We start from the raw sequence: 27,811 nt of genomic DNA, 5'->3' as shown, positions 1-27,811 counted from the left end.
ATGCTACATACTTCAATGCACATGCACTTGCAATTTAGTAAAAGTGTTCATTCAGTCATAGAAATTTAGAACATGCATTTAATAACATTACAAAGTACAATTGCATGCTTACATGTTATCACAAACATTTCATTAATGTCAAAAGTTCATACTTCGCATAACTTAACCAGCCTATATTCAACTAGGGACCCAATTAGGCAAGATTTGCCCCGCTGTTACAGCAACCACCATGTTGTACATAGGATGAGACCTAAGCTCATCTTTATGGCAAATTTGCATGCCTTTGTCAGCTTTCATATACTGCAAATACTTTGTAAAAACTCCCCATAACGAGAGAGTTACAAATGTTTTACCGAGCAATGGTTGATTCTCAATTTGCATATGGCATCTACGTAACCAAGACACATATAGCCAATTTTATATGTATATATATATATATATTTCTTTTTTCAGTCAGATGTAATCTTCATAACAAATGAATGCATAAATGTGTCACATTTTTTTTTCATTTTTCATTGTGACTGCAGCTAAGATGTTGCACGCATGGCTTGTTGCACGAGTAAGGACACACCTTGCTGGTCCTGCTGCCCAGTAGGCGGGCTGGGGTCAGGCTGACCCCAGCCTACTGCACCTTAACAGGTGAAGAAGCTGTTGTGCATGCCCCCACACAACATATGCAATCTGTTGTGTGCAGTAGTTACTACCACCTGCTGCCTCAATTTTAAAGCCGGCTGGGCGTCGGCAAACCCCAATCGGTTCTCATTAAGTATTTATTTGTTCTCTTAGCAGAGAACTCGAAAGTTATGCTAATTTCATGAGACTGGTACATTTTTAAATAATTAAGAGAGAAAAAGGATTGTCTTGAGAAACCAAATTCTAATAGGAACATAGTCTGAATAATGCAGGATTTGACATTGAAAATGAAATTGTGAATGGTGATTTAGAAAACTCTACCATTAATACATGTGCAATATCAAAGTTGCAGTAGTAGGCTAGAAATGAGTGAATTTGCCGAACCTTTTTAGATGATACTATAACATGAAGGATCTGAAATATTCTAAACATTTTTGGCTTTCAATTGACTCATGTTCCAAAGTAGGCATTGTAGTTTGTTTTCTTAAAAATACGATGCAGTTGAGAAGCCTTTGCAAAGAAATCAGTAAAAGCTATTACAATCAGTTGTAAGTTCATCAATCTAAAAGCTATTACTAACGATAATCTTTTGCTATTAACAATTGCATATTTGTTAAATACATATTGTAAAAACAAACTGTAATTTTAAGCCTATTACCACATGCATGCTATATATATTTATATACATAGATATATATACATACATATCCAACAAAAAGGAAAACCAGAATTTACATGTCCTTACTCGGTCAGAGATTGAACCTTTCTCAAACATTGTCCTAGACTGATCCATGAGTAGATAGTCCCTCAAGGCCACTTCGGAAAAAAAGGGTGTCCAAACCCGAGACTACATCAAAACGTTTTTTTTTTTCTTTGAACTAAATAAACCCAGCCAACTAAATGACTGATCTAGTTCACTCCTAAACCCGTTCAGAATTGATCTTTTATCCCTCTCAAAATTGGATTCAAGAAACCGGCTCATGCGCATACCCGGTTCTTATACCTGTAACACTCCTATTTGACATTATATATATATATATTTTCTATAGGTCCAGATCAGTCTGTATTCGATCTGGGACTGACCTGGAACCTGTCACAGGTTGAGACCCATGATTGACCCTTACCTAGGTCAGTCTTGGTATCGGTTTCACAAACCGAATCCGGTCCAACTAATTGCGTCTAAAACGTCCTGTAAAAATTTTCTATTTTTTTTTTTCAAAATTCGAATTTTACAAGGGACAAATCAGGTTTGCATCGAGGTTGAACCATATTAGGTCTGATGTTGAGTTTACCCATACCGTATTTGGAAAAAACCTTATTTTTGTACAAAAATAAAGTTTTTTCTCAAAACCCTGGGGTGGTCTTATTTCCTAAAATCTGAAAAACTCTTAAATTTTATTGTCTTGGGTTCTTTGTTAAAGAAAAGTTTATAAATAAAATTATTATTTTCCTATTTTCTTTATCATTTTCGGCAATGTAGGAAGTACATTAGGCTGGACCCACATAGGGGGATGTCCAAACCATTGGACCCCTACAATTTATTAATTGTGATTAATAATTTATTTTTATTCCATAACATTTTCATTTTTTTTTATTTTAAATGGACTTTTAATTTGGATTTTAAATCCAATTAAGATCCAAATCCATTTAGGTAGGCCCACATCCAATCCATATCCGAACTCAATTACCAAAATTCAAATCCAAATCAACATTAAATTACATTTAAATTCTAATGTACATTAAGCCCAAATTAACTTAAAATCTAAGTTAAATTTCAAACCCTACTTCAATAGTGATTTAATTTAACATGCAAATTATATTTCAAGTTAACATTAAATGAAATCTCATTTTCACTCAAACTAAATATTGAAAATCTAATTTTTTATTATCTAATAATTTCAAAAAATTACAGATGTTACAAGTGCTCTCTCTCTCTCTCTCCCAGCATCATATTAGTTGGGCATGGTATTGGCTACATCGACCCGGATTTGAACCCCTTAGATCCTTATTACTAGATTAAGCTTCAGTCATCATATTTGATCTGTGTGTGTTTGTTTTTACTCATCACGTTTGATTTGTGTGTGTAAGCTTGGACATGACATGTTCATACCGATTGTTTTATAGTTTATAAAGTAAATCAAGTTTAAATTCACATTACAACTTTTGGATGCGCGTTTTTCTCCATGTTTGCACTCCAATATGGCAGATTTGTGTCTAACTCTTTTTTATTTTCTTTTTATTATACCTATTTAAACAAACATATTACAGCACACCATGTCATGGTGTGGGAATATATATTTTTAATTAGATAGAGGAAAATTCAAACTAGGTTGGAAACTGCGTCTGAGCCCAGTTTGGCATCAGTAAAAGCCCTTGTGCAGCTCTTTCCGCCAATGGGTACGTTGCTTGCTTTGAAGAGGTAAGAGACGTATCATCACCAGCCAATGATGCAAAGCCTTCAAGCTGTAGATATAGATTATATTGATAATTGATGATGTTTATTTCTCTTTTAAGGTGTGTTTGCATGTCACAGGAAAAACTTTTTCCCTGAGAAAAAGGGTTTTCTTTCTTTTCTCGAGGTACCATCACAAACATGCGGTGCACACAAACAAGGGGGCCAGATCAGGTCATGCGGAACATGAGCGTTTTTGCTCATGCAGACATCGTGGCCGTCTGTTTGCATTTTGGATGAATGCCACGTGGTTTTGTTGACTTTTGAGTTTTTTAAAATGCAAATCGGATGGCCACGATGTCAGCATGAGCAAAAACGCTCATGTTCAGCATGACCCGATCTGTTCCCCACAAACAAGGGAGCTCTCATCCACGCCGAAAGTTTCCCCCTCACCACTTGGTTTTCGGGTTGCACCCGTATTTACAGCAGAAACAAAGTGCAATGGAGGTGATTGGATTTTGTTTCCATCGTAGCAATTTTGAATTGCTATCTTTAGGTACAGAGAGTAGGGCTGGTAAACGAATCTAACGAACATGGCTTGTTTAGGCTTGGCTCATTTACCATCGAACCCAAATCGAGCTCAGCTCACGCTCATGTTTACACGAGCCGAGCCCAAGTCTAGCCACGAGATAGCCCGGAATTTGAATGAATTTAAAATTTTATACCACTAGGTTTTAAACCCCAAACCTCTCGCCTACATGCTAGGAAATTTAACCAACTGCTGAGATAAAACAGAATAAGTGCAGCCGTGCCTTGCCTGTTCATCACTTATTTTAAGAGCGTTTCGGGTACTGTATCTCAATGCCCATTGATTGGTTTTCAGCGAGTAAAGTACAGTTGAAAATATCTTTAAATTTATAATTTATGCTTTGTTTGGTGTTTTCTCAAATTCTGTCATTTTTTGAGTAAAAAAACATGTAGCAATGTATATTACTGGTCTCTGACTTAAAAAAATCGCTATCAAGTAAAACTCCTTTTAGGAGGATCAAATAATTGACACTTTTTTTTTTGTTAATAGGCAAACTAGGGTTAGGCAGACTTCCACCAGTTACACAACATGCCTTTGGGTTTTGAACTTGGAAAAAGTCCCAACACATGGTGACGTGCAGTAACAACTCCTACCAAACAAGTAGAGCTCCTGTTGGTCTTCTACACTTAAATTTTATATATTATATTTTCATGAGCTTACACCAACATAGACAAGACGATCACTCCTTCTTGGTGCTCACCTCTTTTACACTTAACGAGCTGCTTGTGGCTCAGTTCGGTTTGTCACCTACCCCAAATACGAACAAGTTCATGATGAGTTTAACCAATTCAAGCCATAGTTGCTCGGCTCATTTACCAGCCCTACTAAGAGCGTTACCTTGCCATAGTTACCCGAAAACAAAATGGATACGAGAAATTATGCATAAAGTCATAGCGGGATGCTAGTGCTAAAAAAGTAATATGAAGCATAAAGTAAGATACCTTTGTGAAGCTAGTATGCAAGCACATGAAAAATAAAAAGAAATACATAAAAAGCAATGGCACTGGTGAAAGCAAATAAGAAATGACATAAACACAAATATAAAACAATATAAACCAACATCCAAGTTTTTTTATAAAAAAATTTATTATTATTCTTTCATTGAAATAACATAAGTGAGGAGAAGCGAGTGAGAAGTGACAAGCCAGAAGAAAACATTAAGGAAGCGAAGATTTGGGAAAATGTGTAAGCGGGTTTCCCATTAAAAAAAATTGAGTTTCCCATACTTCAAAAAACAGTTTCCTAAAGTTTTCTCACCTACAAGGAAATCCAAGAGTTTCTTGCTTCCAACGCAAGCTTCCCCATTTAACAAAAAGCTTTGGGTAACTATGTGCCTTGTAATACAAATGCCCCTTAGAGTGACTAGTGAGTGAAAAACTGAATGCTACGTAGAAGAAGATATTGCCCTATTGGCTCCATTAATCGGTCTTTTTTATCTTAATCTAACTTAAGGTTGGGGTCTTTTTAAGATCAATGATCAAAATACTTGTGAGTCAATGTGACACGAGTGTGAGGTGTTCCTTACAAAGGGCATGTTATCACCATCAGAAATTCATCAGGAGAACTATTAATTCAACTACCATTCTTACTTCTATGGTTGCATGAAATGTATTGTTACACTGATTAGCTAAACTCCTCGAGGAGGATCCGAATACAAGGCCCCCTGGGAGTCCACATGGGGGTCATTTCATCCAGCTACTACAGTGCAATATGGGATTTATAGTTGTTTCATATATATGTCTCTTCATAAAAAAATCAAAGTCCGGTGGCACATGCAAATCTAGATAATGATTGCCTGACAAAAGAGTCGGTGAAAAGAAAAACAAAAAAGAAAAGAAAAGTTTCCAAGATCTTTTTGCTAGCAGGCGCAAATAACAAAAAAAAAATAAAAAATCGAAAGGTTTATTTTGCTACCTTACGGCTACTAAACAGGCTGTCAAACGCAATAATTGAAAACTTGTGGTCTTTTTGCAAATAGAGAATAAGTCAAGTGGCTTTGTGTAATTACTTGTAGTTTTTTTTGTTTCATGGTTGCCGTTTTAATATCCTAGAATTGTTAAGTTAATTTTACTATATATATATATATATATATGTTTGATGGTTATTAGGTAAAAGATATACTTAATTAGTTTTTTTATTGTATTCTAGACTTATATAGATGTAGCAGCATGAATTTGAGTATGGTATTGTTAATATCAAATCCAGCCAGATTGGTTGTATAGAGCCAGCCCTGGCTGAATTTAAATAATGAGATGGATGAAACTTTCAAAGTTCAGGCAAAGTTTGAACTTTCATAAAATCCAACCCAAATATAACGAATTGCAAAGTATATTTTGAATTAAGTTATGTGTGAGTGTCAGTGTTGTAGAGGAGATGAGAGGAATGATGAAAGTGGAGAAGAGAATAAGTAATAACACTGGAGTTATCTACATCCTTGCGAGAGGACGGAGTTGCAATGAAGAAATGATATCTCCCACTTTCATTACTACTCTCATTTTCTGCATCAAACGACAGCAGGTGTAGATGGAGTAAGCAGGGTTCACTGAATCTCAGTCTTCGGCTCCCAAACATAGCTTTAATAGCTATAAAAATTTAACACAAGGTTGAAATCTCAACAATTAGGCCGTCAACTAGGGTGTATCATCCTAACAAGGCTCTACTCATCTAGCTAGATGGGTTGGCTTAAAACATTTAAATTGATTGAAGGATATTAAGAACTTGATACCCGAATATGCATAACTTACTGCAAGGCCTAAGCCAATAGAGAAACTATTTCCTGGTAGTGAAGTTCTGCACAGAGGAAACCTAAACAGGGCCACAATCAACGTGACATCTTTTGGCTCATGAGGGCACACGTCCAAACCAAAGTACTGGGGGGTTCCTCGAAAAAAAGGTGTGCCATGTATCAAATTTATTGGCCTCTTGTGCATGTTACATGTCAAGTGTCAATATGAGCATGTCTCATTGTCGTCTAAGAATAAATTCACTTATTTTTGACACAGGACACGTTTGAAAGCGAGAAAGATCTAAGAAAAGTGATACACAGTAAAAAAAAAAATAGTGTTGTTTTCAACCCTTCTAAATGAGAGAAAATTACTCTTTCATAGAGTTTTTCTACAAAGTATATTTTTTGATAGAAAACCTTTCTCCATTTGGGCAACTCCTACCATGCTTTATTAGGTGTGACAACCCCTTATTCTTGATGGGGTTGTGAACTACACGGTGGTACTTAGAACTACCATCAAATCAATGTTTTTATTGACATGGGCTCGACTCATAGTTTCATACGAGATGAGCTTGTGCACACGCTTGTTGGTTGTCGGGTGAAGGAGCCCCCTTCTTCGATATGATGGTTGGTGATGGCACCAATTTGAAATGCTCGAAAGTGTGTCATGACACAGTGTTGAGGCTCCAAGGATTCAATTTTGAGGTAGATTTGTATGTCCTACCCATGCACGGGGTGGATGCTGTGCTCGACATGTGTTTAGATTGCTTAGCACAGTCACGTGAGACTTTTGCCAGATGCACATGGTCTTTCGGTAGGGTGATTCTATTGTTACTTTTCACATGCATCTTACTAAGGGAGAGGTCCCAACCAAGGGGGCTATCAAAATTTTCAAGGGACCGAGTGAAGCCATCCTCCTTCTCGTGCAACCGGTTGCCCCGTCTGACCAACGGGATCTTGAGGAATCAGGTTTCCCCGAACTCCAAGAGGTTCTAGATGGTTTCACAGATGTATTTGAAGAGCCAATGGAGCTGCCACCATGTAGTTCTAAGTACCACCGTGTGGTTTTGGCACCCGAAAGCGGGCCCATGAGTGTGAGGCCCTATCGCTACGCGCACAAGCAAAAGGCGGATATAGAGAAGTTAGTGGGGAAAATGTTGCGGGGTGGCATTATTCGCCCAAGCATCAACCCAAAGCAACAAATCAACTCCCCCCCCCCAATCTCACGGTCCACCTTGCAATCTTCAAATACAACTTACATTCTAAGAGCACAAAGGCTTTGATACTATGTAGCGAAAAATAAAAAATAGTACTAAGTGGGTGCCTCTTATGGGCTTACAAGAGCACAAAAATATACACAACAAGGACTTCTTATGGGTCAATAAAAAACACAAGCACAGAAGCCACTTAAGGCCAAGAGCACAAGTAAAAAATATAAAATTTATTAGAAACCAAAATGCTTGAGAAAGCATTACACAATAAAGAGGGAACACCACTTTATATACACAAAGAAGGGCTCATAGAATCGTTGGGAGCATCCCAACGACTAAAAATATAGCCGTGGGGAGCTCCCAACAACTGTCTAGCCATTTAACTAAAATGACCTTAACAAAAAAATAAAAATACAAAAATGGAAAAGACTGATGTGCCCCTAATGGGTATAACCTATTACATAATAGTGAAATAACTAAAATATCCCTAATGGATATTCCTTATTACAACAATTTAAAACACACACATACATATATATATATATATATATATATATATATATATATATATATATATATATATATATATATATATTCTTATATGTCCAACTTAACACAACCACACTCAAACTAATGGACAAACAGAGGTCACCAATCAGGAGACGTATCTACGGTGTTATGTGAATGAATGCTCCAATAAGTGGAGCAGGTATTTGGCATGGGCTCAGTATGCCTATAATACCAACCACTACTCTCTAGGGATGTCTCCCTATGAGGCTCTTTACGGTAGCTTCCCCTTTGTTAGATCACATAAGTTCTTCAGTGTATGAGGTTGACAAGAGGTTGCGTTCTACAGGTGAGTTGACGTGTCTTGTCTCCTCAAGAGAAAGCCTAATATCAGATAAAACAAATCTACAATCAGGGTAGAAGCCATTGGGATTTCCAAGTTGATGATTGGGTATTCCTTAAGAGGTTGCATAAGGGGCAAAACCAGAGTTACCAGTAGTGCCATAGGGAAGCACGTTTCCCCAAAACATTTTTCGGAAGTGTGAAACATCATGCTTCTGAAACATCTTGGGAAGCACCAAAAAAATTGAGAAGCGCGTTTCCCACTTTTTTTTATTATTTTTGTTCGCTTCCTAGGTCCGCTTTCGGTTTGCTTTCTAGGTCGCTTCCAAGACGATTCCTCGTTTGCTTCTAAGTCGTCTTATGCTTCACACTTCTTAAAATTTTGAAAGTACCTCGCTTCCCACTCTAGCTTCCTTGACAGACAACTTTAGGCAAAACTCATTGTTTGGGCAGCCGTACTCCAAGTTGTTGCCTAATTATTATGGTCCTTATCTAGCGGAATAAGGGCTTGGCAAATCAGTCTACCGGCTCAAGTTGCCCCCAACCACCTTAGTTCACCCGATCTTTCATGTTAGCCGGTTGAAGCCTTTTCGTGGAGACCCTCCTATGCTAAAGGTGGAAGCCCCTCTTGAGAGAGCACCCTAGTCTCTTAAGGTGCTCAAGATGAAAAGATTGGAGCGATCTTGTCGCAAGTGGAGGAAATATCTTGTTGAGTAAGATTAAGGAGGGCGCGAGGCTGCTACTTGGGTATGGGAAGACACTTTGTGGAAGAAATTTCCACATTTCTCCCCTTGTGGGCAAGTGGATGGGAATCATGGTGGAACTGATACGGCTCGTGAAGATGCACACTCGCGCGCACCCTAGGTGCACCCTCACCCGGCTTGGCGCATGGTCACCCCATGACCTTGGCCATTTTTTTGGATGTTTGTAGCTTTTTGCTATTTGATTTGGATTATTGGATTGAGTTATGAGGCCCAACATGTGGTGACCTGAATCCGAATAAGTGGACAATCCTATATATGTCACATTGAGAGAACCCTAAAAAATTATGATGAATGAAGTGATTCCTTCTTGCAGTCGTCCCTCTCTCTCTCTCTCCCTTGGGATTGACATGCAGACGTCTTCCCCTCTCCCAGGTTGTAGGGGAGGGTGGTGTATGTTCCCCCACGATGATTCACTGAATCCCACGTCTGTGTTCGGGGCTTTGAATAAGCACCACGTATACAAGCACATGAGGCTCGTATTCCCGTGTATGTTGACCTAACTTTGCATCAGACTCTGGTGTTGTTGCAAAGACTTAAGTACCATTGCTTGCTATTCTTCTCATAAAGTGATGGTTTGAGAAAATGACAAAAATTCCCTTTATTCAAAAAAGAAAAAACAAACAGTTCAAAAAAAGGACAAACATGTCCTCCATCCAGAAAGTCGAGGATGATGTTGACTCTTCAAAGTCTTTTTCTTCTTTCACCGTTCAAAAAAAGGACAAACATGTCCTCCATCCAGAAAGTCGAGGATGATGTTGACTCTTCAAAGTCTTTTTCTTCTTTCACCGTTCAAAAAAAGGACAAACATGTCCTCCATCCAGAAAGTCGAGGATGATGTTGACTCTTCAAAGTCTTCTTCTTCTTTCTCCGTAAAACACTGTAAAACCCTCTCTCTCTCTCTAGAGAAGAAATCAAGGGAGGCAAAGAGTTCTCCCTGGAGAAGGCCATGAACATCAACCCTCTCACTCTCTCCCCCTTCTCTCTCTACTTCTGTGCACATCCAACAGACGATCCTACATTGCTCCATCAAACACCGACTGACATGCACACTGACTGTAGCATCGTTCAACTTGAAGAGTTGTGGAGTCTGATTCAGAGTTTTTGCCCTTACAGGAGAAGGGTTTGGGGGCTCCTCCCAGCATGGGTAGCATCGTTCAATTTGATTCGTTGTGGAGCCTGATTTAGAGTTTTTGCCCTTACATGAGAGGGGTCCGGGGGCTCCCCCTCCCAACGCGGGGGTCTAGGATGGGCCGCCCTTGGCGGGGGGCTCGGGGGGCAGCGCCCTCCCGACCAATTTTTTTGGGGCCTTCCAACAGCGATTTATAGTGTTATCGGGCTTTCCTACAACGAATTGTACTATTTTTGGGTCTCCAACGAGTCCCACAACGATTTATAGTGTTATTCGGCTTTTCAACAACGATTTGTAGTGTCTTCCGCAAATCGCTATAGCGATTTACAGTGTTTTTGGATCTCACTATAGCGATTTGTAGTGTCTTTCGCAAATCGTTATAGCAATTTATAGTGTTTTTTGATCTCACTATAGCGTTTTGTAGTGTCTTTCGCAAATCGCTATAGCGATTTATAGTATTTTTGAATCTCACTATAGCGATTTGTAGTGTCTTCCGCAAATCGCTATAGCGATTTGTAGTGTCTTCCGCAAATCGTTATAGCGATTTATAATGTTATTCAGTAAGCAAATCGCTGTAAATCGCTACCCGATATAGGACCAACTTGTTAAGGCCATATCTCCCTAATCGAAGGTCATATTCCAAATCTGTAAAAAATTATGTTTTCGTTATTGAGTCTAGTTTATTCATGTAAATTTTAAGCAATTTCTATTGTCATTTCATTCTCTATTTTAACTAAAAATCAAACCCTTATTATTTTGTGTTATTTGAGTTGCACAACACCATTCTCGCTTGACATCCACATCTTGATTCTGGCATGCTCCCCGTTAGATTTTCCATTGATTTCTTTCAACCTTGCTTGGAATAAACATATGTCTTTCTCACCACGACACCCTGTGCATTTTTTTACTACGACACTCAGGACCCGTGTCGGAGGAAGCCCCCAGACCCCCCTCCTGTAAGGACAAAAACTCTAAATCAGGCTCCACAACGAATCAAGTTGAACGATGCTACCCACGCTGAGAGGAGCCCCCAAACACTTCTCCTGTAAGGGCAAAAACTCTGAATCAGGCTCCACAACGAATCAAGTTGAACGATGCTACCCACGCTGGGATAAGCCCCCAAACCCTCATTCTGTAAGGGTAAAAACTCTGAATCAGACTCCACAACTCATCAAGTTGAATGATGCTACCCACGCTGGGAGGAACCCTCAGACCCCCCTTTTGTAAAGGTAAAAACTCTGAATCAGACTCCACAACTCTTCAAGTTGAATGATGCTACCTACGCTGGGAGGAACCCTTAGACCCCCCTTTTCTGTAAGGGTAAAAACTTTAAATCAGACTCCACAACTCTTCAAGTTGAATGATGCTACCCACGTTGGGAGGAGCCCCCAGACCCTTCTCCTGTAAGGGTAAAAACTCTGAATCAGGATCTACAACTCATTTAGTTGAATGATGCTACCCACGCTAGGATGAGCCCCCCAAACCCTCCTTCTGTAAGGGTAAAAACACTGAATCAGGCTCCACAACAGTCAATGTGTAGGTCAACCGGTGCTTGATGGAGCAATGTAAGATCTTCTGTTGGATGTGCATAGAAGCAGAAATAGAAGGGAGAGAGAGAGTGAGAGAGTTGATGTTCATGGCCTCCTCCAGGAGAGATTTCTTTCTCAGATAATCCTGCAGTGCAGAGACTGGGTCTTAAATAATCATATTCAGGGCACTTAAGTCTTTACAACCATTCCTTTTCAAGAATCGTCATTTTTTTTTGCACCAATGGAGGAAAGGGTACTTAAGTTTATGCAATCGCATCAAACTCCAACGCTAATTAATGCTGACAAATATGGGTATACGAGACGCACATGCTTACATACATGGTGCTCTTTGGGACCCCCGAACATGAGATGTAGCTAACTGCCCTGTTGGGGGGGGGGACATATAACCTGCTTTGAGGTTGTAGTGCCCCCTCTTGGGCGTTCCTTGGGTGGCGTGAGGTATAGGCAATACCCCGTGGGGAATCGGTAAGACTCTCGATGCTCTGCCGTGGGCATTGAGCAAACCGGTAGCATGTTCCCGCATTGGTGCAGCCCACATCCACGTTGGGATCTATGTGCAGGCCATCTCACACGAGATCCGACCTTCCCAATGTCAGATCTACCCCTTACACGCACGACTGGAGAGATCTGTCACTTCCCTACATGGTGGATATCATGCCGCAAGCTTCAAAGAAGACCCTGTTTCACCCGCTTGCGCAAATACGCTTCCGATCTTGATGTTGAGATCTTGGACCCCGTTTTGGCATTGGGTAATTGTTAATTTTTATGAGTAAATTTTTGTTTTTTGGGGCTGTGATAGTTGTCAATTGTTAGGATTCCTGTTTTGGCATTTTGCTTTCAGATGCAGCTTTTTGAGAGGTTGTGCTTTAATATGCATGGTCCTGTATAATACATTTGAAGTGGAGAGAGGCCTCTTCAACAGTTTGAAGCCAGCGAAAAGCAGTTGTATGATTTTTGTTGAGCTGTTGTTTTAGTCTTGTTTTTTTCATTTGTTACTGATGAACAGATTGTAAGACTTGGTGCTTTAAGGTGGATATAGGATTTTTTGTAGCTTTCCTATGATTTGTCAGGAAGAGGGGAGCTTACAAAACTTGTCTGGCCATCTCTCTCTCTCTCTCAGCCTGCTAATTTTTCAATGAAAAGTATGTGTTTATGGCACCTTAGGCATTTTATCCCGTAAGAGTGGTCAGCTTCAGTTTGTAGTAATGCCAAAGATGATGTGTTACTTGAATTTTCATGCTATTCTGGTTCAACTTTTCATCTATAGATTCATCTGGTTGCAGGATAACTTCATCAATGGATACAGTGGCTGAGAGTCTTCCAAATCGTGCATTCACTATCAAGCTGTGGCCCCCAAGCCAGAAAACACGGCTGATGCTTGTTGAGCGCATGACTAAAAATCTTTCATCAGTATCTATTTTTTCCAAGAAATATGACCTTTTGTCTTTTGAAGAAGCTGAAGAGAATGCCAAGCGAATTGAAGATGTGGCATTTGCTTCTGCCAATGAACACCATGAGAAAGAGCCTGATGGTGATGGTAGTTCTGCCGTGCAGCTATATGCCAAGGAATCCAGTAAGCTTATGCTTGAAGTTTTGAAAAGGGGGCCACAGTATCCCAAGGCGGATGCTCAAGAACTAGCAGTTCCAAAAGCTGACGAAAATGGAGCTCCTAAAAACACTATTTTTGACATATCTGGGGGTGCACGTGCCTTTCTTGATGAATCAGAAGCGCAGGAGCTATTAAGGCCATTAGCAGAAACAGGGAACTCGTACACTAAGATATTCTTTAGTAACAGAAGCTTTGGAGTTGATGCCGCACGTGTTGCTGAACCTATCCTAGTGTCTTTAAGGGGTCAGTTAACCGAGGTTGATCTTTCTGATTTTATTGCAGGAAGGCCAGAGGCTGAAGCTCTTAAAGTCATGTCAATATTCTCATCTGCGCTGGAAGGTTGTCTGTTGAGATATCTTGATCTTTCGAACAACGCTCTGGGGGAGAAGGGTGTCAGAGCATTTGGGTCGTTACTGCAATCACAGAAAAATTTGGAGGAGCTTTACTTTATGAACAATGGTATCTCTGAGGAAGCTGCTAGAGCCATATACCAACTTCTCCCATCCGCTGAGAAGCTCAGGGTATTGCACTTCCACAACAATATGACTGGAGATGATGGTGCAGTAGCTCTTTCCGAGATCGTCCAAGGTTCTGCTGCTGTGGAGGATTTCAGGTGTTCCTCCACAAGGGTAGGTTCTGATGGTGGTGTTGCATTGGCCAAAGCACCAATATAAAGAAGTTGGATCTGTAGTTGTCATTATGCCACTTCTCTCGCTCTTTCTTCTGTTCTTCTGTCTCAATTTCTCCAGCAACGACAGTGGGACAGGGCTTTTTGAGGACATAGTCGATATGCAGCTCGGACAACAAGAAAGATACCTTTGATTGCCACCGCTTGAAGTTTGACCCATCAAATCGATCGAGTTTTTCAAGGTCACGGCTAAGCAGATTGATGGAGTTGGATGTCGAACCAGAGGCCATAAGTGAAGTTCTAAAATTGTTATACCAACCTGGTGAAAATAGGATTTCTGAAAAGAGATTTCAAGCCTAGAGGCACGTTCTTAAGATCGCTATCTTTAGAACTTCAATTGCCCCACTCCGAAAATTCCGAAGATGCGAAAAAGGGTTTTGTTACGACTGAGTTCCCAGGATACAACTAGGCTTGAACCTCAAGAGAGTCACTGCTTCGCAAGAACAGATGACCTCTACCACACATGAACTCCGCAAGCCAAACCGAGAAGAAAAAAAGGAGAAAACTGGAGAGTCAGAGATTCTGATGATATTCAAAAGACGAAAATAGAAGAATTTATAGACTTTTAGAGAGGCAAAAACGTTTTGCGATAAATGAGATTAATGGCCATAAATCTGACGGTTTGAAAATAGTATGAAAAGATACCTGAACGGTCACCCACCTTTGACTGTTAATCAAAGGCCTCCAAAACCGTCCAACAGTCACAAAGCGCCTTAAACTCAATATAAATGATATTATAACTTTTCAAACGGCCAGATATCTCAAAACCATCATTGCGCCTCTTGCGCGTCCGTTCAGCAACGTCCGCAAGCCACCCATGGACACAAGGCTTACCAAAATATAGAATAGAGAACAAAGTCTGTATTTAAACCACTAGAAAAACTGATTTCTCTTAGATATGGGACTAAACTTTTTGGTGGAAAGAAATCATCAATTTTAAAACTTTCCTAACAGCTTGAGTCCAAGCTTCAGGATCTCAAAGTAGACCAGTAGTTTTTCTTATCAATGCTTATTGTGATGTTCACATTGAATATTAGCTTTGATAAATCAGAGTGTTGTTAGGTACCCATAGATCATTGATGTTGTGATCATTAGGTTGTTTTTGTTTTCTCTAGTCATGTTATAAGATGTCTAAAGTGTCAACCTGCACTGGAAGCTTTACTTGTAAGGAGCCTTATTTACTGCCATGCATAATGGGTATTTAGCTGATTAGAAAAGGTCATTTTGATGAAATATTTCAGCAAATAAACACAATTTCTGTTTTTGCCAAGTTCTATGATCTATAGAACCAACAAATCTTGGCAGCAATGTTGTCAGAATCGGTTTGGGATCTGAATCAACTTTCAAAATGATTGAGGGAATCAGCTGGTTCATGCTTGAATCGAATCTGGCTGAATCAGTGGATTCTTTTAAAATTTTAAAAATCATAACAAATAAAAAAACAAAAAATATGAAACAGAAGAGCTGAGTCAACCCTGACTCAGCCATGATCAGGCTGATTCTGTCTGATTCCAGCTGAATCTGGGTTTAATTGGCTGTTTTTTAGAGGAAGGTTCAATCCCACCTGAAGCAAAATGAATTTTGGCTGATTGGATCCGCTTCAATTCTGGTGACAGTTTGCCAGAAAGGATCAGGAGTATATTTGTTTGAGTTTAAACTTCATAACTTTTCATTGATTTATTTCTAGTCAATATGCTAGTGTCTTGCCTAAAATTCAATTAGGCATAATCTTGCAGCTCTTGCCTGAAATTGTCTGTCTATGAGTTCGCAGTAGCTCGGGCTCTGTTAATGTTCAAATGGACGCATTTTGATTCCCAGTTCCAAAACTAAAAAATTAACCGTTCAACATATTAAGCCACTTCCTCCACCCCCCCACCCACCCCTGTGCGCACACCACCACACATCAAATATAAAGTTTTGATGACATGAATGGATCGGATTTATCCAATACCCAACCTATATTTGAATCTGATTAGTCAGATTCGATTAAAAAAACTGAATCTCATTAATAATTGCATTCAGATTCCCAATCCGATGAATATCTGATTCTGACCAATAACCCAATCCGATTACATGTATTTATTTGGGTCCCTTATTAGCTTTTCTTCATTCAAATTGGAATATGAATCTGATTTCAATTAGCCAATATCTGATTAATCATATTTGGTATTGACCCGAATCAAAACCGTTTACATCTTTAGGGCCCTTGAACAATTTTTTTTTTGGATAATCTAAGGGTTTTTGGCTGGCCTCCAGTTGGTAAAACCCTTGAGGTCTCCCCTGCTCACCTAGGAGTAAGGTGTCTAATTTTCTTCCAACTCTATAGTGTCTTGTGTCAAAAGTTTCAAAGAACCGTCAGCCAACCGTTGGGTTTTCTAAGCTCTTGGTCTCTCTTTATCCTAGCGTCGACCTTGTGGCAAGGGTCACCACCCGTGGATTTCGAACTTGTGATGTCCCATCAACTTGGTGACATTCACAAATCGCCCCTACCCGATGAGCAGAGCCCTTGTGGGCGTTCTTAGTTCCTATAACCTTTTAGGTAACAGACAGAATTTTGCCTATTAAGTTGCAATATAATACCATTGGCAATTAGGGAATTACCTATTTATTTCTAGGAGTCCCAACTAGACAAGATTATGTTAATTGCTAAAGAAGTCATAATTTCATAAGATTTCTGTTTTCATTTCAGAGATGAACATGAAACGTGCAAGACAGTTTCTAGATGTGAAGAATAGCCATGACTAGATGGACCATTATCCAACAGCACCCTAGAATTTACAGGGTCTTCTCTAAAACAAAATTTAGAAGATAACATGGTTCCTAGAAACAAGCCGTTTGTGGTAGCTCATTTCTGTCATAACAATGGCTTTTTAGGCTTCTCTAGAGAACAGTTTCTAACAATCAAACTAAATGATTGCCTCATTAGTTTTTCCTTTGCACTTTCAGTTATTTGATAGTTGGCAATTTGGGGTTTTCATTTCATAAGCATGCATAGTTTCCCTGTTCCATCGGACCCTTTTTCCACATTTTTAGCTACCAACCCTCACCACAACAGATGGCTGTGGAAAATCTACCAAAGCCAATAGCCAATCAGTAGCTTCAATGTTTTTCCTATTTATAAGTAAAAAAAATGGCACCCGACACCGGTAGCTTCAATGTTGAAAGAGTGGAAAAGAGAAAAAAAACACCAAAGTAATGAGAGGGCACAAAAGTTAAAACAAACACTGGCATTTCAACAAACAAAATACACGCATTCATTACAACAAATGGACAGACTAAAACACCAACCAAAGTAACAAAATCTAAATATGGTATTGACAAGCAAATGACCCAAATGATCCTCATGGAATGATGAGCTTTTTCCCAGCATAGATGGTATCGCCAGAGAGACCATTCGCCTCCTTGATCGCATCTATCGAAACCTAACCAACATATACAACCAAAAACCCAAATCAAAACCACAAGAAGAGCACACAAGTATTAACAACAAAATGATTGGAGACAAAACAGAAAAAAAAACACAAACCCCATATTTTCTAGAGAGGCCCCAAAGGGTGTCTCCTTTCACAATCTCGATGGTCTGTGAGGGTCTTCCTTGAGCTTTCGAATCTTGGTGCAAAGGAGAAGGCTTGAATGGAAAAGTATGGATTTTAGCTTCTTTCTCTTGTTTGGTGTTTACCTTGACTGAGTGGTCTAGTGGTGGTGGTGGTGGTGGTGGTGGTTTCTTGGGAGTGAGGGCCTTGATGAGACTTATGGCAATGCCGGAAAACACCACGAATCCGGCGGTTTTGGCCACAGCGGCCTCCTTTGCTTTGGTGTCGTCGTCTTCTCCGGTCGGTTTGCCGTTGGGTTTTGCCGATGACATCTCGCTCTCAGCAGCTGGCAGGAGAGAGAGAGAGAGAGAGAGAGAGAGAGAGAGAGAGAGAGAGAGAGGTCTTTGACGTTTATTGGATCGAGTATAGAGCGAAGTCTGACTCCATGGGACTACAGGAACCTAGGAGAGAGAGATGTAAACGGCTCAGATTCGAATCGCATGTGACCAATACCACATTCGATAGGCCAAACGGATTCGGATTTATATGTAAACGGTATCCATCAAATTTGGATATTTTGTGGGATACGGTAGCAAAAAATATCTGAATTGGATTATAATCAGATATGGTTTTGGGCTTGTTCGGCTTAGCAAATGCAACTAAACGAAATTGAATTTGATGATAAAATCCAATTTATTGAAATCCCTAAGGGCACGTTTGGAAGAGAGAAACTGTCATAGAAAAAAAAGTTTTGCTTATGAGAGTTTTTGATACGAGAGGTTTTCCAAAAGAAAGTTTGTTGCTTGTTTGTGTAGCATGAGAAAAACAGAGTGAGAAAATATGAAAAATGAGAGAGAGAGAGGAGGAAGGTAGTGGTGATGGTGGTGGTGAGATCAATGCTGATGGTTATGGTGAGATGTAGTGAGATGGGTGGTGGAGAGTAAAAATAGATTTCTTGGTAGAAAACATTTGTGTGTGTGTGTGTGTGTGGAGGAATGATTTATATAAAAAAGTGTACTTTTTAGAAAAACTCTTAGCAAAAAAGGTTCTTTCTTTTTTTTGGAAGAGTCAAAAAATCTATGAGATTTTTTTTATTTTGCATTACTTTTCTACATCTTTCTTGCTTTCAAAAGTACCCTAAGAGAGAGGGAATACAAATTTGGTAGAGATGTGAGCAAGAGGGATTTGAGTTCAGATATGGGCTTTACATGATCCAGCCCAATTGAATACTGGTAACAGGATTTGGGTTCAGATGAAAAAGGTAGTATGGAATCTAGATCCGACTAGCTTAAAATAGCTAATCTGACAAACTTTTACACATATTCAGATACATATCATCAGACTCGGATTCTGATAAGAATGTAAGTCTCCACGAAGCCCGAATCTGATTGTTAATCGGACCTATTTACACCATCAAATTTGACTAAATGGATTCAAATTTCGTCTGGATATCGGACCCAAATCCGAATGGTTGACATCCCCAAATTTAAGATATGTTTTTCTTTTAGGGTTGTTTACAAATTGGTCCCTGCCTTATCAGCCATTTACAAATTAGTTCCCACCTTATCGGGTTTTGCAAATTGGCCCCCGCCTTTCTCTGTTTTTACAAAATGTCCCTTCTGTCAACATCTGTTAGTTTAACCAATGGCCAAACGCTGACCATGGTTAACATTCACTGAACGCCCCTCGTCTCCCAATCTTTCCCAGGTGACCCTCTCCCTCCCCAGCAACTCTATCCCCCTTTCTCCCTCCCCGGAAAGAGCACAAAAAGAAATGGGATTTAAGATTTGGATGATAACTTGGCATCCTTTTACACGCTCTTGTGCTCTGCCCTCTGCTACTGTTGTGCTCCACCGCTAACCTTGGAAGAACTGAACTCCTGGAAACCACCGCTGTGCTCATGCTCTGACGAATATGTGGTGGTGGTGAGCATCATCTCATCCAAAGGCTAGTGTGGCGGTGGAATCCCATCATAATTTCACCAGAAAAATGGGTGGAAACCTTCTGATCGGATTGCTTCCTCTGGAAGTTGAGGAGTCGGCTGGCGCTGGCAACACCACTGGATTGTTGGGCTGCTGTAGTCTGACCTTCATTACGGTGACCATGATCACACTGTTGAGAATCTTCGGATGGACGGTACAGACAGACGCTTCTCGTTGGATCGCGGTAGAGCAAACAAGATGTTTTTTTACTCATTTTTGCAAATCAGTCCATGTCTTATGGGTTTTTTCGCAAAATAGTCCTTGTGGGTGTAGATATCATTAATTTATCTAACCTTAACGGTTTCCCGTTATGTTGAGGGACGGCTGTTCACCACAAGGACTAATTTGCAAAGGTTAACAAAAGGCAGGGACCGATTTGCAAAAACCCGATAAGGTGGGGGTAATTTGCAAATGGCTGATAAGGCGGGGATCACTTGCAAAAAAACCCATTTTTTTCTTCTTTTTCGTGGTGGTTTTGGATTTCCTCCCCTTCGTTACTTTTGTTACACATTGAACATGTTCTCTAAAGATTAACATTTGACTTCACAAATTGCATTGAATTAAAAACGAAAAATAAAAAGCAAATTATTTATTCCATAGATCTTGCTAAGAAATAGTATATTCAATAATTAGAAACAAGTTTAAGCACCGTCCAGATTGAACATGTTGAGCATTTCCTTGGACTGTTGACATGCTATAAAACACTATATTACAACTTCTAAAGAGACTGAAATAGCTTCAGTCATTCTTCTCTATGAGGTGAGCGAAATGTAATGTATGTGTCGTGCGTGTGGCCTATTTCTTTCCTAACTACCCACTTTAAAGAAGAGAATAACAGGTCAGAAATAAACACAAACCCGAGATTAACAAGCCCGCCTTGTCAACCTTCTTCATTGTCATAATCTTCTTCATCTTCATCTACATGCCTATTGAGCTGTGCAAGCTGCAAAGGATAAATTCCTATTCTGTTCATCTCGGAAAGTGACCACCCTGGGTATTCCTCATGTTTCAGTTCTGGTTCCATTGTAGAAACAGAAGCAGAAGCAGAGGTGGAAGCAGCAGGAGTATGGCCATTTTCATCTAGGTCAAGATTGAGATCAATGTTCCGCACAACTGTGTTACTTGTACTACAAGATTCATTTTCCTTTGTTTCTTTGACCTCCAAACCATCATCTAGCCCTTTAGAAGAGGGTTTGTGTTTGTCTCCATTTTCAGGAGGGAGATCTACATCATCTTCACATTTTTCAAAGTGAGCAGCGCCTCTTTCGCTTACCCTACCACGACCACCTCGACCCCTTCCTCTGCCCCTCCCACGTCCTCTACCACTACTGTGAGGTGCATCCTGCTGCAATGATAATATACATATAAAGGCTCATAAAATGTGTAAATAACTTGTGAATAACAGGAAACTTTACTATGTTTCTTTAGAGTGAAACACACAGAGAGCATCGAGGCCCTCAGAGATTTGGGGTTTTTTACTAATTCATAAAAGGTTCTGCCAACAATCAGCTGACACAATGACGAACATTGCAACCTGATACTGCCAATCAACAAAGAACTGGTTGGAACAAATATAATAATAATATGAAGGACCAAACCATGATTTTTCAGATTTGCACACAAAGCCCACACTATTTGAGCACCATCATCTTCAAAAAAATGGTGTCAAATACAGATCTGGTCCTAAAGAATTTTAAACTTCTTTAGAAAAGATCCTGAAAACTTATTTCTCTTTTCCCGTGATGTAATCCAAACCCAAGATCTCCCCCCAATGAGAGTGAAAAACCAGCCCAGCTAACTTATTTGACCCTTCATTTTTATCCACTATTGGAAAAATAACTATATGCAAAAGGCAGCCATTTTCAGCTCTATATTCCAATTCTATGTATAAGAGATGCATATGACAATGAAGCTAATGAAAGGTCACATCTCTTAGTTCAAATAAATAGATCAGATGAAGGCAATCAGAATCTTAAATGATGGTACTTACAGTCCTTGTCCTCTTTGACTCCTCTTCACTGTCGTCATCATCTTCCACAACTCTCCTGTTAAAGAACACAATGTTGTAACTTGTGCTGCTGCTACTAGAGAAAATTTGACCATGTGTTCTAACATAAGATACACGACTTGTTAGTTCATACATAATATCATTATACCTTCTCCTAGGAAGATGTCTTTCATCACCTCCAGCATCAATACCACCAAGGTCTGGAACTTTGTTTACGATTTCTCTCAAAAAGTCGAAGACACTGAAGCTTTGAACACATTGTTTCCTGAAAATAACAGAGTGAGCTGTAAAAGAGGTTCTTGATCCAACTATTTATGAATACTTTAATTACAATACCACACTTAGGTATGGATGTGTGTTGTGCGTGTGCATGCTCTGTTCTTAGCCATAGATCATGGCACCAACCAATTGTGCAGTGTGTGGAGAGAGAGAGAGAGATGAACGCAAAAGAATCACATTAAAAGAAAGTTTGAAGTCAAGAACACAATACAAAAGGGACAGAAACAAGCAACTCCAAACAGATAGATCAGCTCTCTGGATTCCTGTACACCGGGAAGAGGAATGCTAACTCTTGTTCAGGAACAAATTCGCACATTCTAAAGCATGTTGCCACCTTGCATGAACCACGTTTCCCAACAGCCCAAGCCAGCTCCTTCATGCTAAAGATGAGCAACTTAGAACAGCAGCAGTTGTGGCAGGTGATGTATTTAGAAAAGACAAAAAAGGAACCTAAAGCAGTTAATCAACCTAGCACTCAGCCTAGCTGCCAAAACCAGCCAATCATATGCTACAGCCCCATCTAGCGAATATAAATGGAAAAACTCTGTCCCTGATAAAGTAGGACAAAGCCATCAGCTGGTGATTTCACGTGAAAGGAAGGATACATGGAAAGAACTCCCATAGATAATTCACTTGTGGTTTTATCAGCTTTAAGAGCACTGAAAAAAAATATTCATAGAAAGAAAGCATTGGTTTGCAAATACTGTTCGGTGCTTCAACACTTAAGATATGGAGTTATAACCTTATAATAATAATTATGGAAAAAAAACTAAATGACAGCAATTACAATGCTGTGATGAATAAGTGCCTCAAAAAATGCCCAGTTGCCATAAAGCATAAACTAAAGTCGCAGTCATCACAATCCTGTTACGATCAAGTGCCTCAACAAATGCCCACTCCTCATAAACTATAGCCACATCCTTAGTCTTAATTGAAGGGGGATCCAAATAAAACCTGTAAGACCACCACCGGCATTGAATGTGATAGCCAGAAGGTATTTTTGAACCATGAAAACTAGGTTTACTTTCTCATATGAACATTTGTAAGGGAGACCATGGTAATCACATTGCAAATTACATATGTGCCAATAGGATATAATTAAGTTGTGGTTCTTGTTAAAATGGCTTAAAAGATGGATTGGAAACAGGAATCAATGTGAGGGTGGGTGGTGATGTAGATACAAATCCCACGGGGGCTAAAACCAAACTTGAGAGAGAGTAATAAACAAAAGATGAACAATATAGCATCTAAAAACTTAATATATGCGTTTGTGGCACCATGTTTAAAGCTCAGATGAATATCAAAATTATTGTTTAAAAAAGGAAAGAAAAAAAATAACCAAAATAAATGATGACTTACAGATGTAAAGCACTCATTGTCTTTGCTCCTCTTTGGAGAGTAATTTCATAGGTCCGGTCACAAAGATCTTGAAGAAACAATTCCAGTGCTTTTGCTGCAAGAAAATAATTGGTTAAAAACTCAAATGAGATACCCACCTCATATTTCAAAAATTACACCATCCTAATCTTAGTCAATGTGGTAAATGAGGAGTAAAACAGCAGCATTGTATGTGCACAACAAAATTAGAAATGATGGATAGAATTTAAAACATATAACTGGTGATGCTGTTAACAGAATTGATCATGGTGGATACTGGCCTCAGTTTTCAGATGGTTGAACCAAGCCTCATAACATCATCAATGTTAGCTTCAGAATGAGACCAGGTCTGGCTATCTACAGAGAAAAAGGATAAAAAAGAAAAAAAATTGCCTGCTGCAAAGCCAGATTGGAAAAAGTAGCAGCAATTTTGTGAAGCAACCTGTGCCATGGTGTACTTTTTTAGACGTCACTGCTGACCTTTTTCTATTAATTATCCCTCTGACTGTTCATACATGGCTGAACCACGATGTTTTCTCTTGAGTGTTGACTTAGATATCTCTCAAGGGGGCAGAAAAAATGTATACATGACTAACCAGGATCTGGGTCAGACCTTTTCCAGGCCCCCTGCCTGACCTGTTTTGCCAAGGTTCCATCTTGGGTAAGACTGGCAATAGAGGTCAAGCATGTGTCCAGCCAGGTCAGACCTCAATCCAATTGACACCAACAAAAGGCTGATAAACAAACAGGCACCTATTTCAGTATTTTCTCCAAGAACGACTTCAGCTTGCCAAAATTACACAGAAAGTAATGATACTTACACACTAGAAGTGGCACAGCCATGGCAATCTTTCCGATATCTTCATCAGCTTGCATAATCTTTTTTATTCGGGACTGCCAAAAGAGTTATCACATGAGATGTGCTTAACAGTCCAAGCCCCAACAATGCATTTGACTTCCAAGGTGAAATCTATTGGAGAAATATATTGAGAAAGAAATACCAAAAGCATTAATCACAGCACAAGATATATGCACTATACTGGTACAAGACAGTGTTAGGTAAGAAACGTAACCAACATTATCAACATGTGCATGTCAGAAGGATATGGGCACTGACAAAGGGGGGTGCAGTGCTTGAATATTACAAAAGCACACACACACATGCACATGTGTAATGCTTGAATTTCTGAAAAGTTCACATGCACGCACACACACAAAGCTGTATCAAAATATAAAGTATGAACTAATACTTTTTTTCGGTAATAAAGTATGAACTAATACTTAGCCAACAACATACGGTTACCTACTAATTACTAAATGGTAAAAGTGAATAGTGAGCCCTTATATTAAGGATTAGAACTTAGAACTTAAAAGAGCCAAAAAAACTGGATAAAATTGGTCAATTCAACTTTAATTGTATAACTGACTCCTTGTTGGCTGCCCCAGCTATCTCCTGCACATGTACCCATGACACACCATATCAACATGGTTACCATGGCCCTTCAAAAGCAACCACATTACATATGATATACTATTCCAAAAGCTACTGTTGGTGTCTGCTAAACTTATTAAAACTTCATGTTTTTTTGTAAAAGATAATGAATACATTAATTAGTCGGATTCATAGCTTGAAAGACAGGCCAAAGAGTACGATTTAGTTATCAAGTCCTCTGCGAGAATAAAATGTAGGAAAACACTTAGCATCCATTTGAAGCCAATTAAATACATATGTAGGGCATGGTGTAGGTGCAGACTTTCACAGTGTCCATGCCCATAACTTTTTACCTTTCTTTTTTTTAATGAATCTGAGACCTTACAGAAATGATCAACACGGTTTGATTAGTAGGAATCAGATTTTGGGTTGTCTAATTACAACACACGAGCAGGTTTCTGAAGGGCTTGAAAAATCAGTGGCCCACAATGAACCAGATATTCACGACTCAAAAGATACTCTTTTTTCGATGAAAAAACAGGATTTAAGATGCAGTTAGACCATGATGAACACATCTATGGGGATTGATTTGCAAAGTAGGAGCTGTAACATTGAAAACCAGAACCGTGTTGATGTCCACACCTACAACCCCACCCCCTCTCTACACACACAGACACACAGAACCCTTCATCTTGTTTCACTGTCAATCAAAATTGCATGTGAAACATCATGTCAAATTAGGTTGTCACCCACAAAAAGACTGCTTTAAGGAACATTAAGTGTTCTAAATTATCACAGGAGACGGTTTGGGTCTCGATAAATCATTGCAAGAACTAACTCAGTACATCTCCCATCATGTTTCTGGAGGTTCTGAATGGTAATCTATACAAGCAGCATAAGAAAGCAACGTGCACGTTTAGGAACAGTAGATTAATTTCATGAAGAAGTTACAATTCCAGTATAAAGAACCTGGTAGGCCTGCGATCCAATAAAAAAGGTCTTGAATATACAAGAATAACCAAAAAGGAAAACTTGAATATACAAGGTTTGCAAGGAGAGTGAAATAGGAAAGACCAATATCAACCTTCTCTCTTAATCTTTACAGTTTACCAAGTCAAATATTTAAATTGATAAGGCTGGAGCAATCATAAAAAAAGGTGAAAGTGTTACTTCAGAGTTCAGAAATGGGAAAGACCAAATATCAACCTTCTCTCTTAATCTTTACAGTTTACCAAGTCAGATATTTAAATTGATAAGGTTGGAGCAATCGTAAAAAAGGTGAAAGTGTTACTTCAGAGTTCAGAATTGAGTGTGGCCTCACACCAAACAATTAACACCAGGAGATGGCATCGTAGGCCTAAGCTACAAAATTGTAGTTTGTTTCTCAGAAAAAAATATAGCAGAATAAACAGGAAAGTGGAACGAGTAGGATAGGTTAGTTATGCAACATTTTGAGCTGCCCCGAGAATCATCTGGGAGAATTTGAGGAAAGACAAGCAGGATACAAATATGTACCAACTTCCAAATCAAAGAGTTTCTCTATTACCTCATTCTCTACTAGGCAGTTAAGTAGGCAACTCGATTCCCGGACGGGATCTCTCAAAGAGAACCGCTATCACCCTCAAACTCCCCTTCGTACATTCAATGCAAAAAACAAAATAGCAGCATAACAGAGCACGCAGAAAGGTACATGCATAAAAATCCGAAACCTAGAAGTTTTTTGTGGTCAATCCCAAAAGATACATGGTTACCCACAATATTTTCTAATTGCCACTCTACAGATGTCCTTGAACATGGGCATGACACTATGGAGTGTGTGTAGATGAAACAACTAAACTGCAAACACACCCCTCATTCTGATAAGGTGTAAACTCACAACCAACCCAACCCCCTCCCCCCCCCCCCCCCCCAAAAAAAAAAAAAAAAGGATCTAGGAACCAAATCACGAAGTTTTCGACGGCAATCATTCATATCGGCATCAAAATCGTGTGCAACAATCTGAATACCTAATTCGAGCCGGATTCGATCTCCATGACCAAAACCCCCAAAAAATCAAGATCAACTCCACCATGCCAAAGGCTATACTGGAGTTCAGAAACACCATCATAACTTCCCTCACAATCAAACACTCCAAATCAATCAGAAACCTAATCCAACCCCCTTTCAAAGTTGCAACATAACCCTAGAAAAAAGGGCAAAAAAACCCTAGAAAACGGAAAAACCAAAATCGAGTATATCTCCACAATATCAAAACAATCCAAACAGGAACCTCTCACGAAATCACGAACTTGGGCAAAACGAGCACCATAAAAAAGGAAAAAAACAAGAAAACGGCCAACGTACTGCCGGAAAACGAGTGTCGAGTTTCTTCCTCATTTCGTCAGATTCCGGCCATCGATTCCGATCGGTGAGAACTGAGAACGAACAAGATAAATTGAAAAAAAAAAGGAAGTAAAGTAAAAAAAAAAATCACTTATCCCCTCGAAAAATCGTACGAAAAAGAAACCCTAATTCGTTTTTCCTCCCTTTTGCTTTTGGATATTTTTCCTCACCTCGCCGTGGAGATCTGGGAGACGAAGAAAGGATTGGATCCGGAAAAACCGTAACCCGAAAACCCTACGTATACCTGTCTCTCTTAACCACGGTTCAGCCTTTCGGTTAAATTTGTTACCCCGGATCCACCCTCCACCGGTCCCGACCCACCCCGATTACTCGCCGAGTTTTTCAGTTTCGCCGAGTGTGGAACCCACTCTTGCACTGGGAGCCACCTGACCGGGCCCCACATAACGGGACCCACAGACAAAAGATTGCAAATTTTTTGTCTCACTGTTATTCCGTGGTCTTTTCAAAATATCGTGATATTCAGTTTAGATGAAAATAAAATATCGCGTGTGGTGGGTTCTCGAGCTTTGTCACAATAATAGGCCAACTTAATCCCGTGTCGTGTCCCTTCGTGATAAAAAATCACACAAAAGGGTGTGTTCTGTGTCCGTGTGACATAGGTCTCAAGCATAGGGATAAAGCCCCTTGTGAGTTTCGATGGTGGAGACAAAATTCTTAT

General features: G+C 39.5%; 2 protein-coding genes and 1 pseudogene across 7 annotated transcripts; 1 reads left to right on the top strand and 2 right to left on the bottom strand.

Annotated features, from left to right (window-relative positions):
- The first annotated feature begins 13,138 nt into the window (after positions 1–13,138).
- LOC149819726 (RAN GTPase-activating protein 1 pseudogene) lies at positions 13,139–14,142 on the top strand (annotated as a pseudogene).
- Positions 14,143–17,351: 3,209 nt separating this feature from the next.
- On the bottom strand, positions 17,352–18,037 carry LOC149819725 (uncharacterized). 2 transcript variants are annotated; one of them, XM_089983882.1, is made up of 2 exons: positions 17,666–18,037; positions 17,352–17,561 (listed from the first exon to the last, which is right to left on the bottom strand). In XM_089983882.1, exons 1-2 carry the CDS (start codon positions 18,002–18,004, stop codon positions 17,481–17,483), a joined length of 420 nt encoding a protein of 139 aa, XP_089840008.1. In that variant the 5' UTR covers positions 18,005–18,037; the 3' UTR covers positions 17,352–17,480. The 2 variants fall into 2 exon arrangements, with proteins under 2 accessions (XP_089840008.1, XP_089840009.1); XM_089983883.1 differs by having other exon boundaries at positions 17,819–18,037.
- A 2,194-nt stretch (positions 18,038–20,231) lies between these two features.
- On the bottom strand, positions 20,232–27,225 carry LOC149819724 (uncharacterized). Of its 5 annotated transcripts, none has more exons than XM_089983735.1 (6): positions 27,094–27,225; positions 24,140–24,288; positions 23,301–23,394; positions 21,811–21,927; positions 21,645–21,699; positions 20,232–20,996 (listed from the first exon to the last, which is right to left on the bottom strand). In XM_089983735.1, the coding sequence occupies exons 2-6, from the start codon at positions 24,192–24,194 to the stop codon at positions 20,535–20,537; spliced, it is 783 nt and encodes a 260-aa protein (XP_089839861.1). In that variant the 5' UTR covers positions 24,195–24,288; positions 27,094–27,225; the 3' UTR covers positions 20,232–20,534. The 5 variants fall into 5 exon arrangements, with proteins under 5 accessions (XP_089839861.1, XP_089839860.1, XP_089839858.1 ...); XM_089983734.1 differs by having other exon boundaries at positions 20,232–20,999; positions 27,094–27,219; XM_089983732.1 differs by having other exon boundaries at positions 20,232–20,999; positions 24,140–24,212; positions 27,094–27,217.
- Positions 27,226–27,811: the final 586 nt, after the last annotated feature.

This window comes from Nuphar pumila, chromosome 12 (genome assembly GCF_984573655.1).
Source record: "Nuphar pumila chromosome 12, dmNupPumi1.hap1.1, whole genome shotgun sequence".
Lineage (NCBI taxonomy): Eukaryota > Viridiplantae > Streptophyta > Magnoliopsida > Nymphaeales > Nymphaeaceae > Nuphar > Nuphar pumila.
Note: the sequence above shows the minus strand (reverse complement) of the source record. Positions and strands in the feature narration are given on the sequence as shown.

Bases quoted from the DNA above. Each gene is read 5' to 3' on its own strand.
- LOC149819725 (XM_089983882.1), bottom strand. From the start codon at position 18,004: ATGTCATCGGCAAAACCCAACGGCAAACCGACCGGAGAAGACGACGAC. The intron at 17,562-17,665 runs GTTTGTGTTTTT...TATGTTGGTTAG, and splicing joins GCCTCTCTAGAAAATATGGG to GTTTCGATAGATGCGATCAA.
- LOC149819724 (XM_089983732.1), bottom strand. From the start codon at position 27,126: ATGAGGAAGAAACTCGACACTCGTTTTCCGGCA. The intron at 24,213-27,093 runs GTACGTTGGCCG...CTCTTTTGGCAG, and splicing joins TCGACACTCGTTTTCCGGCA to TCCCGAATAAAAAAGATTAT. The intron at 21,928-23,300 runs GTAAGTCATCAT...TGTTATTTTCAG, and splicing joins ACAATGAGTGCTTTACATCT to GAAACAATGTGTTCAAAGCT.